The sequence below is a fragment of the Equus przewalskii genome, chromosome 4 (assembly GCF_037783145.1).
Source record: "Equus przewalskii isolate Varuska chromosome 4, EquPr2, whole genome shotgun sequence".
Classification (NCBI taxonomy): domain Eukaryota; kingdom Metazoa; phylum Chordata; class Mammalia; order Perissodactyla; family Equidae; genus Equus; species Equus przewalskii.
The window spans coordinates 108,181,668-108,196,165 of NC_091834.1; the positions used below are offsets into that span (position 1 = coordinate 108,181,668).

Genomic DNA, 14,498 nt, shown 5'->3' on the forward strand with positions numbered 1-14,498 from the left:
TTAGCTTTTGAGAAAAGAAAAAAGCTTTATTGCGAGGTTGACCTGCAAGGAGACAGGAGGCAAAAGCTCTCAAATCTATCTCCCTGATCCAGGATTTGGGGCAAAATTTAAGAGGTGAGGGAGAACAGGCTGGCGCTTAGAAACGGGGGGGCTGGCAGGTTTCAATTGGAGGGCTTTGAACATTTATGGTAAGGTGTGGGAAGGGCTTTAACGCTGGGTCTTCCTAGACAACAGACCCCTTGCCTCTGATGACAGGCCGACTTTCAAGTTCCAGTCCTGATCTGATCCTCTGGTTCTGTGCCAGGGAGAATCTTTGGTTCTGGGGTCATTTCCGGTCAAGATTTTCTCCTCTATGCATCCTCTGGCTACTTGACTTGCAAATTTTTGGCTTGCCCCTGAGAAACCTTCTGCTGATAAGATAGGGTCAGTTTGAACTGGTCCTAGAGGGCCCGTGGTTACAGTGTGTTTTATCAAATGACAACATATGGGAAAATAATTTTTAAAGTGTAAAGCCTTATACAGATGAAAAGCTCTTTTCATTATATTGACATGAACTTGCCAAGTCGAATTTTGGGGGCCTTAATCTTTTTGCTTTTAAAAGGTGGGACGTGAGGTTGCTTTCAACGCTGTCTCAGCACCTGAACGCTCCGCCTCTCCTGTACCTGGGTCTCTAAGGTTATGGTGTAGCCGGGTAAGAAGCAGTAGCCTCAGTTTCCTCATTGTAGCTCTGGGTATCTGGTGGTGATATCCGCTCGGTGGTGCCGCCTGCCCCGCGGGGTCAGCCCAGATTTCTCTGCGCCATCAGTGTTGCCCAGCCCCCAGCCCAAACCTAACTCCAACCGGGCAGGGGACCCGGAGCCCCTGTGGGAATTAATAATCAGAAACCTAATTAAAATGGAGTGGGAGGCCAGAAGGGGGGAGCCCAGCAAGAAGCAGCCAGCCTTCCTCTGCCCGAGGCCGAGGGCTCAGCCGAGAGAGTCGCCACGCGGACGACGGAAAGCCACCACACGCCTAGCTCTCCATTCCTCCATGGACACCGTTCACAGTAGCCCCAGCTTCCTCCTCCCCTTGCGGCTCACACTTGCGGTGGCTGCCATGGCTGCAGACCCCAAATTGCAATTCTTTGTTGATCCCAAATAAACCCTATTTTGCTGGAAAGATAACTGACTACTTGTTTAAGATCAACATCCCCCACATGGCTCTAACCCAAACCTAACAGCGGACCTGGCAGGAGGCCCATACCCGCAACGATGCCCCACGAAAACGAAAACTCCCACGTAGCGCGCACCCAGGCTAGGCAGCCTCCTGCGGCCCTCTGCCTTTGGGCCCGAGGGAGCTCCGGGCCAGCGATAGCTCGGCTCTCCGCTGCGCGTGCCTGCCGGTTGCTAGGACACGCAGGCGCACTGGGTATTGCCGCGGGGCATGCCAGGTCACCGATTGCTCGACCCTCCGCTACTCTCTCCTTCCCGTTTCTCGGAGTGCGCCGCGGGGCACGCCGGGCCAGCGATTGCTCGGCCCTCCACTGCTCCCTACTGCCGGTTGCTTGGAGTGGGCCGCGGGGCATGCCGGGCCAGCGATTGCTCGGCCTTCCGCTGCGCCCCACTGCCGGTTGCTTGGAGTGGGCCGCGGGGCATGCCGGGTCAGCGATTGCTCGGCCTTCCGCTGCGCCCCCCTGCCGGTTGCTAGGAGTCGAGGACGCCGCCCGGCCGAGGGTGCTGGCGCCCCGGTTCGTGTCCGCTGGCCGCGCCCGGCCGGGCTGAGGGCAGCGCGGCCGCCCGGGACTGCGAGCGGCGATGGAGCCCGGGAAGGTGGGTGCGGGGGCAGGCGCGGGCCGGGGGCCGGCGGCGTCCTGAGGCTGCAGTGCCCGCTCGGGGACCGGCGGCGGCGCGCGCGGGGCTCAGTCGCTCCTGGCGGGGCGGACGCCGCGGGGAAGCTGCTGAACCGGGGTGACGGGTCCACCGCGCCCCGTCCCGCCCCCGGCGGCCGTGCCCCCGCTGGTTCGCGCCGCCTCACCGGACCCTGCCCGGGCGCCCAGCGGACGGTGTCGCCGGAGCCGCGTTAGAACGGAGGACGTGGCCGCGTGGTGTAAAAAGCCCAGTGTCGGGCGGCACGCCGCGGCAGAGTCCCCTTTCCACCGTCGAGGCCCACGGTTGTGTCTTTTGTTGGTTCTCAGCATCCGCTCAGGCCTTTGCTTCTGGCCGGGCGGCGCCGGGGCGGCGGCCGAGCGCTGGTCGTGTCCGCCGTGGCGCGGCTGTGAATGTCTGGCTCGCACTGCCTGAAACTGGAACCGTCGCGTCCCGGCTTCAGGGCTGCAGGTGCGCCCAGGTCGCTTGAGGTTGAATTCTGGCTTGTGTATTTGCTGTGCGGCCCTGGGAAAATCACTTCACGTGTCTTGTCTCCTGGGTCACAAAATCTGGACGGTAATAGTGGGGTGTTTGTGAGCCTTAAGTGATGTTTTATACATAGAAGCGCTTAGAAAAGTGCTTAGAACAGTGTTATTAACGCTCAGTAAATGGTAACTACTGTTATTCTTGGGGTCTGTTGATTCCTCACTAAAAGATGAGGAATTTAGTTTGCATACGTTTCCTTCTGCCTTCCCTTCTCTCTGTTATTTTTGGTTTTTTTCTATCATTTGCTTTTATAATGTTGAGTAATATTCTTTATTTGTGTTTTATGTTATATCGACTTTGATAGTATCTTTTAACCTCTCGCTGGTTGTAATTAGGAAGTTAGTGTCCTACGCTACCCTCCGTTTATCTTTAAGCCCGTCAATGCCCTGGCCTCTGTTATCTTCTATAACATTCCCTTACAGTTTTGTAGGTTATTCTGTAACTTAAGCTTTCTGTGATTTGTTTACAGGTTGATTTTTAAAACTGAAAAGCAATAAACACTGTAATATCACGATATAAGCAGCGTTCAATGCAGAACTAAGTGGCGTGATTGGACCAAAGAGAAAAAGCAGTCCTTTGTACCTGCACCAGTGCTCCTCGGAGGGCAGTGTTCCTGGGGTCAGGGTCAAGGTCATCTTTCCTGTAGTCAGGTAGTTGTCTTACAAGGAGGTTGCTTCGGATTTGGACCATGTCTTTCTTAAGTGGCCCTTTGATCTTTGTGTATTTCCATTTGTCAATTCTTTTTGGCAAAAAACAACATATGATTTTTTTAACGTTATCACATCTTTGAGCTTATTAATCAGTCATAATGTCTGTTTAATGAAATTTGCTTTAAAAAAGATCCTTCCAGAGCTCACTGACTTTCTGTTCTAATTAGGGCTAATTGTTTTGTAGACCTTCGCAGGGTGTCATCTGGGAATTTCTTTTTTTGTACTTCTGGGTTTGGTCTGCTGTTTCTTGGATCCAGGGTCATCATCTTTCTTAAAATCCCCTCTTTTTTCCCCCGGAGTAGATTCTCAAATATGTTTTTCAAGAAGTGTGAGTAGGAGGCAAATTATACACTCTGAGAAAGCCTCTGTTACACTGACATGCTTGTCTGAGAGTTCGCTCAGCGTGGAGTTCTAGGGTCGGAATGATTTCTCCAGGATTCTGAAGACATTCTGCTTTTGTCTTCCAGCAGTCAGTTTGGTAACATTTTCTTTCTTTCCAGAAGATTCAGGCAGTCTGTCCTTGGTTTTCTGGACGTGTCTGGCAGTGTGTCTGTCGTGGGTCTTTTTTCATTATTTTTGACATTCGATCATCCCTTTCAAAATGAAGACTCAAGTCTACCTTCACTTCTGGAATGTTCTGTGTTTCCCTCTATTACCTTCTCCCTTCCTTCTTCCTGAAACTCTTGTTCAGTCTCCTGTTACGTGTTGAACTCATGGCTCATATTTTTGTCGATGGAAATAATCCATAACCAATCTGTAAATGAAAATTTGGTTGAGTTTATTCTGAGCTGAAATCTGAGGATTATAACCCGGGAGAGTCTTTCCACAAAGGAACAGAGCACTCCAAAGAAGTAGGGGTACATAGGGCGGTTATATACCCTCAAAGAGGGTGTTTCACATGATTGAAATGTCCCTCCCACAATAGTCACAAGATTGCCCTGTCAGCACAGTGCTTGATGGACACAGCAGGTAATGGTCTGCTATCTCTGAGGGCGTAGCAGGAGGCAAGTCTATTGTCTCGAGCTGGGTGGTCACAGGTGAGCGCAGCAATCAGTTCCTAGCCTAAGGGAAGATGCTTAATCCTTAAGGAGATGCCAACAGTTGGGAGAGGGAGGGAAGTTGCACCTTTATCTCAAGGGCCTTTTGCTCTTGCCATAGGGAATCTCTAAAGCAGATATACAATGCATGTTCAACAGCCACGGTCAGGCCCTTTTGGAAAGACAAGGTCAGGCTGAATTAGGTTTATACCAAATGGCTTCCTCATATTCTCCAACATATCCTATTGCTTGCCATTTTTATTTGTCATTTTCCATCTCTTTTTTTCCTATATTTTGAGAGATTTCTCCACCTTTATTGTTAGCTTCATCTGCTTAATGTTTTACTTTGTCAGTTTTAATTTTAATATTAAGAATTCTTCCTTGTTCTCATATTGCTCCTTTTTATAGCATGTTTTAACTTGTGCTTATTGTATTTTAAACTTTTTTTTTTTTTTTTTTGCTGAGGAAGATTAGACCTGAGCTAGTATCTGTGCCACTCTCCCTCTATTTTTTATATGTGGGTCGCTGCCACAGCATGGCTGATGAGTGGTGTATATCTGAACTTGAGAGCCCAGGCTGCTGAAGTGGAGTGTGCCAAACTCAAGCACTACACCACAGGGCTGGCCCCTAAAATTCTTTTTGAGGATATTATTGATGTGCCTTTTAAAAAATAAAGATTTCTCTTTATTTTCTTGGATTATTTTTCTTTTAGGGTCATTTTCTCTATTTGTTTATCTTCTTTTCTTTCTTTTGTTGGCTTTTTCTCAAATGCCTTTTTGACCTTTAATATTTATGAATGAAGTACAAGTTTAGTTAAAGTAAGTTTTTGAATAGCAAGGGTTTGCTCTGCTATTGCTTAGCTCTGGTTCCCTCCTAGGACTCTTCATGAATTGCCAGCAAAGCCCTTGTTCTTAGCTGCTAAGGCACGATCCCAGAGCAGGCCCTGAAATTCCTGAGGGCTCTTCAGCCACCCACCTCTTATCAATAACCAAATATCCCCACAGACATGTGTTTGCCTCTTGGATCCCAAGGAGATCTTTTCTCTCTTGTGTTTTTCTGTTATCTGGCTGGAGTAGTTCACCTAGGTGATTACATTTAGCATTACTTTGATTATCTTGGGTTTTTTTTCTGGTACTTGTTTATTACGTAAATATCTCAAAGTAGCAAAAGCAAGGGAATACAGGGCTGGATGTTTCCCGGCAGCTAATGAATACCTATATTAGGTGCTCAGTTGCAAGTTGGTCATTAGCTTTTTAGGAAGTTAACCTACTGATCATTAGAACCTAATTATGTAATGATTATAGCGTTAGGGACTAATAATTGTAGTTTGTTTCATGGAGTAAAGGGAGCGCTAAAGGCTCAGTGAGGTGATGGAATGAGGGTGTGCTGGGCTTTCTGGCGGTGTTTGGTATGACGTTTGTGGTGCATCGAGCTTTGCATTAGGTGCATGTCAGTGTACTTCTTTGCTCACATAACTGCCGTCACTAACGTAAGCAGTTTTGTGTTCTTTATTGGTACTAAGATCATACCAACGTTCAGTATTTTGTAGCTGTTATTAGACAAGTAAAACTTAACGGTGAGTTTGCAGGCATTACGCCTGCTGGGGAGGAGCGGTGGCAGTGTGCCAGTGGTAGTTCTTTCAAAACATTTTAGGTACCTTGCTTTTGACTTTTATTAATTTTTACGCTCCACAGAAATTTTACAAATTTCTAAATTTTTCTGTTACGTACCCAACAATTGGCAATGCGTGAGTTTGTTAGCATCATGAAATTTATTAATCATAGCTTGAAAGATGTAAACATATAAATGTTTGTATTTAGGTTACCCTTAGAAGGAAATACATTCCTACCCTTCTTTTTTTTTTTTTTTTAAAGATTTTATTTTTTCCTTTTTCTCCCCAAAGCCCCCCGGTACATAGTTGTATCTTCTTTGTTGTGGGTCCTTCTAGTTGTGGCATGTGGGACGCTGCCTCAGCGTGGTCCGATGAGCAGTGCCATGTCCGCGCCCAGGATTCGAACCAACGAAACACTGAGCCGCCTGCAGCGGAGCGCGCAAACTTAACCACTCGGCCATGGGGCCAGCCCCTCCTACCCTTCTTTTTAAACGTTGCTGTGAAATACAAGCTGTGCTGTAGCAGTTCACTCTGAACTGGTGTCGACTGTTTAGGTTGGTGCAGTGCTGTTCATTCTGTTTTTATTTTATTTTATTATTTTGTGAGGAAGATTGTTCCTGAGCTAACATCTGTGCCAGTCTTCCTCTATTTTGTATGCAGGATGCTGCCACAGCATGGCTTGATGAGCAGTGTGTAGGTCCACATTGAGGATCTGAACCTGTGAACCCCGGGCTGTGGAAGCAGAGAGCGTGAACTCAACTGCTGTGCCACCGGGCCGGCCCCTCATTCTGTTTTTAGAAAGGCTGAATGTTCTCGGGTAAATCCAAGGGTTGGTCTTCACTAATCCAGTTGTGGGGTTCTCCTGCACGAAACTTTACCAATGTTTTAGTGGCTTCTGCCAGCCTAAGGCCTTGTCAGGGACGACCCAGCCACCTGTGAGTTCCTATCTGGGAAAGCTCAGGGCTGTCAGAAGAGTGATAGTTTGTTCAGCTGATGCCTGGATAGGCCTGCCCCGCTTTCTTGGCATATTTGCAATTGCACATCCTTCCTCTGTCCTTTTGAGATGTCTGTGTGTCTCTACAGCCCAGGAGTGTCTTTCTCAAGGACCTGAGAGCTGTCCTAGAAATGGAGTGCTCGGGAAGGATGGGGCCTCTGCCTCCCAGTCTCTGTGGGAAGGCAGGACCCTGACTTGGACAGCTGCAGCCCACAGACACAGCTGGCCTGGCGGCATTTACACTGACCACTCCTTTGTGATTTTCCCTCCCCTGGCTGCTCCCTTTCACCCATGCAGTAGCCCCTGCACAGATGAGGATGGAGCTCAGCTCTCCCCTGCTGCTGGCAGTTAGCCGGTGTCGGGCTGTTTGTCTCTGACCTCTCCGCACACTGCTAATCTGCAGCCGGGCCTAGAAGGGACTTAGTCTGGGGTCAGCCTCTTCTGCAGATGAGACTTGGTGCTGCCAGAGCTGAGGTGCCCTGTGCCTTGACGTGGCACCTTACATTAGGGCCAGCATCTGCAGAAGCAGCACCCCGAAACCAAGTATTTGTCAACGCAATGTTGGAGACGAGCTACCTGCTCTCAGCCAGGTGGTGAGCAAACTGTGGTGTGTTAATGAGCAGTGTGGGGGGGGGCAGGAATAAGCAGTGGAGAGATCAGTAATCCTACCTGGTTTCCCTTTTCTTCCCTGGCGACCTCACTGCCAGGGAGTCATCAGTTACAGTTGAATAATAATGAGAATGAAGAACAGCCAAGAACCAGAATAGGCCAAATTTATTAATTTGTTACTAAGTAATTGAATTTGATAATAAGAAAAAATTAAGACAGCCAAAGGTAAACTATGTCTCAGTCCTAAAGCTGTGTGTGACTACCTCCCCCTCTGGGTCTTTTGGCAAGTGTGCTAGTCTCTCACCCTCTAGGCTGGGTGGATCACAGCCGTCTGCGGCCTCCGGTGGTCCTGCTCCTTCCAGCCTGTAGTCCTGGGAGTTGTTGCTCGTGTCATGTGGGGACACCACCCCTGGGTGCTCCAGACTAGATCCCCGTGGGCCAGTGGTGCTGCAGACACAGTTAGGAGCTGTGCCTGCCGCTGCACGAAAGGCTGGGCTGGGTTTGTGGCAGGGACTGGGCAGGAATGATGAGTTTAGGCAAATGTGTTAGAAGAAGACACAGTGGAACTTGGTGATGGGTCGTGTCTGACCTGAGAGCGGAGTGTAGATGCCTCTTCTACAGCAGCCTGGCCTCCGAGTCCAGCATGCTGAGGGAGACTTAATCCCAAGGGAGAGGTTTGCCGCCCAGTGATAGCTGTTCTCCAACTGTTTACGGAAACCAAGCAACTTAGCTCCTGTGAGCGCTTGTCAACATGAAGCTAACTGGGTACTCTGAGGTTTAGCTTTAGGTTTTGGCAAGTGAGCCAGCAAGCGAGCCGTTGCTCAGCTGTTGAAGGCAGAGGGGAAGCACAGTGCTGCCAGGCCAAGACCCCCGTAAGTGCCTGGTTGAGTCAGTGCAGCTGGTGGGAGTTACGTCCACCGAGGGGTTTGGAAGCAGGTCTGGGTGATGGAGCTGTTTGGTTGGGACGTGATATTCCAGGGATCTGCATGCTGTGGGGAAACTGCTTTTCTCGAAATAGGGAAGCAGGACCAGAGGGGCTGCCTGGAGACACCGAGCCCCAAGCATGACCCTGAGAGTGAGGTGTGGCTTTACTGCCCCTGAACCTGGTTCAGAAATAAACATGGTAAATAGTGTAAAGAGGAACTGGTGAGGTTACCCAGAGTCTTCTCCTTAGTGATGTAGGCCCCAAGGTTGAAGAGTTGTGGCCTAGGAAGAGCAGGAGGGAGGCACGTGTGGCCTGAGTGGCCACTGGAGGCTGGGCCGTGCCTGTGGTCTAACACTTCCTGGGGCGCTCTCCTTTCCTTCTTCAGATTTCAGGATGAGATGAAAGGGTTGTGCAGAGCGTTCCTTTGAGGCCCTGCGTTGACGGGATGGGAGTTAAGTCAGTTTAACCCACTTTATTCTGGAGGCAGATGAAAGGAATTTGAAGATTAGGGTTCTTTCTGTACAGTTCTCCCAAGAGTTTTGTCATGAAAAGGTATTAAACAGTTCAGCTGACTTACGGGATCAGACGTGTGAGGTATTGGTTGGTGGCTGGGGCGTGCTCTCTGGGAGTTGCTGTCTCCCTTCTTCTGTCCATCTTGTGCACGGTGGTCACGTGGTCCAGGGTCTCTTGGTGTGGGTGTTGGGCTCCATGAAGTATATTCTCGGATTTGCTTGGCATGGATGGAGCGGTCCTGTAGCTTGAAGTTGTGCTGTTTGGGGAGCTCTCCCAAGTTCTTGTTTGTTTTCAGGATGGGGTTTACTCCTTGCTGGGGAAAATGCTACCTTTCTACTCTGTGCTTAGAGAGGCTTTTTCTTTTTCTTTTTTTTTTTTGAGGAAGATTAGCTCTGAGCTAACTACTGCCAATCCTCCTCTTTTTGCTGAGGAAGACTGGCCCTGAGCTAATATCCTTGCCCATTCTCCTCCACTTTATATGTGGGACGCCTACCACAGCACGGCTTGCCAAGCAGTGCCATGTCCTCACCTGGGATCTAAACCAGCGAACCGCAGACTGCCAAAGTGGAACGTGCGAACTTAACTGCTGCACCACTGGGCCGGCCCCTGGAGAGCCATTTTTTATTTAACTTGTCTACCTGCTCCCCAAGGCAGGGGCTGAAATGTTGGTCTTCAAAAGACCTTGGCCAAGCAGAGGGTAAACAAATTAGGCCCCTTGTCTAAAGCGCTGTGCCCGTGCACGTGCTGGGTGTGCATAGTTCCTGGGAATGTGTGCGACACACGGGGCTGTGATGGGCAGGAGGGAGCTCTGTGTCACTTTAAAGACTAAGAAATGTAAAAGAGGAAAAAGGGAAGGACAGCATCAGGACTAAGCAAGGCCAGGGCCTGAATTTTAAGTGCTTGAAGCTGGGTTTCTGTTGGCGAAGACTGAAGAGGCAGAGGAAGGATCCTTTGGTCTCTGTCGGAGTTCTGTTGCCTTCAGGGTTTTTTATTTTAACAGCATAAGTAGTATAATTACAACCATTAAGAAGCCCAGTCCGATGGGTTTTCTGATGGATTTACTCTCCGCATTCCTGGCTGGTGCCTTTCCACCCCTGCAGTTTTCCGCTCTGTCGTCATCTCTTCCAGCAACACAGGCTCTCTTGGTTGAGTTGGACCATTTCCTTGTTATCCACTGTGTGTGGAGGGTTGTGTTGCTGCAGCTTGGCACCTGGAGCGGGCAGCTGCCAGGCAGGAATGGTGCAGCGGGGTCTGTGTGAGTCTGCTCCAGAGGCGGCTGCTCCTCAGGCAGCCAGGGACGGTGTTGCGAGGGGGCCTGGGCACAGACAGGCCATGGGTGACGTGGGAAGGTGAGGGTTACGTGTTACCGGGGCCTAGCCGAGCCCTGAAGCGATGTGAACGTTTACATTGTGAAGTAACCAAAGGCACACATTCTATAATCACTTATAGGAAATTTTAGACAAGTGAATGATTTTTTAAAATCTGCATTTCTCTTACCTTTTGTTACGGTAGATAGACTGATTTTCTGCATATTGAGCACTTATTGCCATTGACTTAAGTGGCCTATTGAAAAAGTGGCTCAGTAGAGTGTACAGACTTGGACATTTTAAACTTTAAAAATTCTAACTTTATACTTTTGTTTTTAGAGGAGATCCAAAGATGATACTTGGAAAGCAGATGACCTCAGAAGACACCTTTGGGTAATGTATTTTAAGATTTACATTGGGCTCCATTTGGACCCTGCGAGTCTCCTTGGGCAGTCTGGCCTGGTTCTCAGTGCTGCACAGCTTTGGTTACGTGGGGCCCAGTGCAGAGGCGTTTGATTCAGAGACAAAGCCATGTGGCTAATAGCTCCCAACTGTTGTGAGGTAGGGTTTCCTAGCCCCGCACAGCGCCCACCAGCTCACTCGGGGTTCTGTGGTGGTTCAGGGCTCAGGCAGGCTGTGGGTGTGTGTCTGTGTGTACTTGTGTGTGTGTGGTATATTTGTGTGCATGTGTATGTGTCTTTGTGGTGTGTGCCGTGTGTGTATGTGTGCGTGTGTGGTATATTTAAGTACGCATGTGTCTCTTTGGCTGTGTGTACATGTATGTGCTGTGTGCATTGTGTGTGTGTGTGGTCTGTGTGTGTCTGTGTGGAGGGGACTTGGGGGTTGATGTGGAGACCTCCTGAGAGTTTTATAATGGGGGTTCTTGTTCTTTGGGTGGGACCCAAGCAGTTAGTGTCTGATACTTTATGACATAGCTTCAGTGTCCCTTTCTTTCTCTTTCTAATCCGTGGAGTATTTGAGCTTTGCCAACAAATGTGTCTCTGATAAATGGGCACCTGTTGCCAGTTGCAGAAATGCTGAGTCTGACTCCACTTACTTCAGGTTCAGAGACTCTTGGTCCAGGCCATCCTTCTGGGATGGAAAGCAGGTGAAGCCAGTGTTCTAGGTTCAGAAGTCCCCTTTCTTTTTCTTGTTTAGGTTGCACACTCAGGTAGTCCGAAGGAAGATAAGAAGCACAGAGAAAAGCTGCCACCTAAGGAGTCAGAAATGGATGTCCCAGAATACAAGGAGCACAGACACAGGGAGCCAGATGGAGACACCAAGTACAGAGAGAGGATGGCTGAGAGAGACGGCCACCCCTCCAGGGAGCCTGCCCGAGGGGAGAGAGACAGAGAAAAGCCACGGGAAAGGAGAAAGGATGCCAGGGACCAGGACAGAGGAAAGCTCAAAGAGAAACATCGAGAACAGGACGCAGAGAAGGCTCACAGGAGGGGAAAAGACAGAGAAAAAGACCAAGACCGAAGAGCTCGGAGGGAGGAGCTCAGGCAGGCGGCCGCCTACCATAACCTGCTGGGCCGGGACGTGCGAGGCTGGCAGGTCCTGGAGAGAGCCGAGTGCAAGGTGCCAGCAGGTGTGCGTGCGCCCGCGGGGCTGTCTCTGGCCTTGAATCCCTTGAGCTGGTGTGGTCCCGGGCTCCCTCCTGAGATGTTGCTCTGCTCTTTGTACATCTTGTTGTCTCTGTTTCTTAAAGGGCTTACTATTGGGGGGCGTTTTCTTTTGAAATGTTCACTCATCATTTTATTTTCTCTCATGGTTTTCATAAATCTTTTAGCTTTGGATTTGAAGTAAGAGGCCCTTCTTGTACCTGTGTGTGTACTTTTCACTGTTGTTTCCTTTTGATATTTGAAAAACTCAGTGAATGAAAGGAGTAACGATTTTCTCGTTGCTGGAATTTTACTATTGAAACATTTTAGATTTGTTATTTCAGTAAACCTCAATCTACGTTGTAAATAAACAGAAATAGTGCTCTTTGATAAAAAGAATTCCTCAAAAGTATCAGTTTTAAGCAATATTTAATTGTTATTTATCTAAATTCCTGGGAATTCTAAGGTAAAAGTGCATGTTTTTCCCCTTCAAATGGAGGTATCTATTATTTTTTATTGTACAAGTAGTATATGCTTCTTATAAAAAGTTCAGACTAGCCAACATAAACAAAAAAGGAATATATTAGAAGGAGACATAATAATCTTTAGAACCATGAGGAGGCGGAGGCCTGGCTGTGAAGGATGGGAGCCATGGCCTTTACCCTGTGCCCTGTCACCCACCGCTGCTGCCTGTTGCTGAGGCCTGGCTACACCTGCAGACTTAGCCCGCTGGAGACGAGGCTCAGAACACGGGTGCGTTTCTGTTGGATGTGGTGACTTAGGGGCAGGGTTGTGTGTTAACGAGGTTGCCACTAATTAAGTTTAGCAGTGTCTATCTTACTATCCAGTGCCCCTTTTTGGGATTGTATTTTGATGTTCATGGTATTTATTTCGGGTAAGATTGTTCTTGTTCTCAGATCATTCTTTTTTGGTTGCTGCCTGATCTTGCCTTTTTTTTTTTTTTTTTTTTTTAAAGATTTCATTTTTTCCTTTTTCTCCCCAAAGCCCCCCGGTACATAGTTGCGTATTCTTCGCTGTGGGTTCTTCTCGTTGTGGCACATGGGACGCTGCCTCAGCGTGGTCCGATGAGCAGTGCCATGTCCGCGCCCAGGATTCGAACCAACGAAACACTGGGCCGCCTGATCTTGCTTTTTTCAATGCAGCATTGAGATGGATTGTAATGGAATGACTGACTGCACCATCAGACTCCTTGACGTTCCTTCTTTCTTCCTTGGTGATTGTCTTGCCTCTACCTCATCTCCTCTGTCTCCCCTCCTGTAAAATGCGGCCTTGCTCTTTGGACCCCTTCTCCAGCTGCCCTCTTTCCCGGCGACCACATCCAGTCTCATGGTTTTAAATATCATTTATCTCTTCCTGATTTCCAAGGTTTTATCCCCAGCTGGGCCTCATCCCTGAATTCTGGTCTTGTATATCCTCCTGTACTTTGATGTCTGGTAGACGGTGCAAACATAATGCACCCAACCGAACTTCTGACTGTCTCGCAGAGCCCCTCCCTCCAACCTTCCCAATTCCAGCCGATGGCAGCTGCACTCTCCTGTCCCTCGGGTTGGGAAACCTGGGATCACCCTGACCTGCTCTTTCTCATCCAGTCTGCCGGAACCTAGCCCTCCTCACCCCTCCACTCCTGTCTCCCTTTCTGAGAGTGAGCTCCGGGGGGACTCCCTACTCCGTTGTTTTGGTCTCTTTTATCTCAGGCTCTGAGAAGAGTGGTCAGGGCTCAGTGAATACTTTTTGAATGAATGAACTTTGCTTCAGTGATGTTTGAATGTTTAATTTTGTCCTCATCTTTTAAAATATTGATTCTCTTAATTTTAAGCCTACTGATGTTTTTGTCTGTACAGGTTCAAAAGTGGAAGTCTGACTTTTCACTCTTGGATGGTGCTGGAGGCCTCATCAGTGATGGCGTGTGGCTCTATTGGTCCCCCGGCAGGGAGAGATCGCAGCTTGGGGTGGGGGTGGGTGCCAGCTTCGTCTCGTGCCAGCCGAGTGGGCTGCAGGCAGTCTCCTTATCCCAGGGCCTCCTGCATCTGTTGCGTCCTCAGCAGCAGGGCTCCAGGAGGCAGTGAGGCAGGCCCTTCCTTGCAGCTGAGCACTTGGCAGAAATGTCTGCCCGACCGGGCCAGTTTTTCCCAGTCGACCGGGCCCTGCATCCCTAAGGGTGTCTGTTAGTGACACAGGTGCTCCGAAGGTGTGTGTGTGGGCTGGTGCCCCTCTCTAGTTGCCTGGGTTGGTCTGACATTTTCCAGGTTGCCTCAGTAGCAATTGCCATTGTGATCTCCTTATTTATTGTATTTTATGTTTAGATTCTAGAACTTTCCATTCTTGAGATTGGAGAATGTGTTTTACTTGAAGCATGTGTTTTCATATGTGTTGATGTATGATTTGTAAAAATGTGATATGTACAGTAAAGACTGCAGCAAGGTGCTAGGAGGCCTTTTTGATGTGCTGAAGTTTGGGAATGTTAAACATACGTTTTATTTTTATAGTGAGTAAAGTAAGAATTGAAGAGAAGGAAAGGAGAGATGAAGACTCTGAACGAGGAGATGAAGAGAGAGAAAGAAGATACCGAGAAAGAAAGGTATTCAGAGCAGGCTGAGGAAGGGTTTTCCAAAGAGAGCAAAGAGAGGGCACTTTAAGCATTATTTTAGGAGCATTTGTGGAAAATTTTGTAAAACAGAATTCAAGGCCTGAGAAAGTTCTGGAGCACTAAGTGCAGGTGGTTACTGCTCCTCACACAGGCAAGTGTGTTTCTCTGATTCCAAGAGTAATACTTGGT

The 14,498-nt window shown here is 48.8% G+C and overlaps 1 protein-coding gene across 19 annotated transcripts in view; it reads left to right on the forward strand.

The window, feature by feature from the left end:
- The first annotated feature begins 1,396 nt into the window (after nucleotides 1-1,396).
- DYNC2I1 (dynein 2 intermediate chain 1) overlaps nucleotides 1,397-14,498 on the forward strand; it is a 73,488-nt gene continuing 60,386 nt past the window's right edge. For 2 of the 19 annotated variants that reach the window (XM_070618098.1, XM_070618099.1), the window contains exons 1-4: nucleotides 1,397-1,808; nucleotides 10,437-10,490; nucleotides 11,256-11,688; nucleotides 14,209-14,300. In XM_070618098.1, the coding sequence (XP_070474199.1) occupies nucleotides 1,794-1,808; nucleotides 10,437-10,490; nucleotides 11,256-11,688; nucleotides 14,209-14,300 (594 nt within the window). In that variant the 5' untranslated portion in view covers nucleotides 1,397-1,793. Of the gene's footprint in view, nucleotides 1,809-1,843; nucleotides 2,316-10,436; nucleotides 10,491-11,255; nucleotides 11,689-14,208; nucleotides 14,301-14,498 lie in introns of those variants that run through there. The other 17 variants (XM_070618100.1, XM_070618103.1, XM_070618115.1 and 14 more) reach the window with 14 other exon arrangements.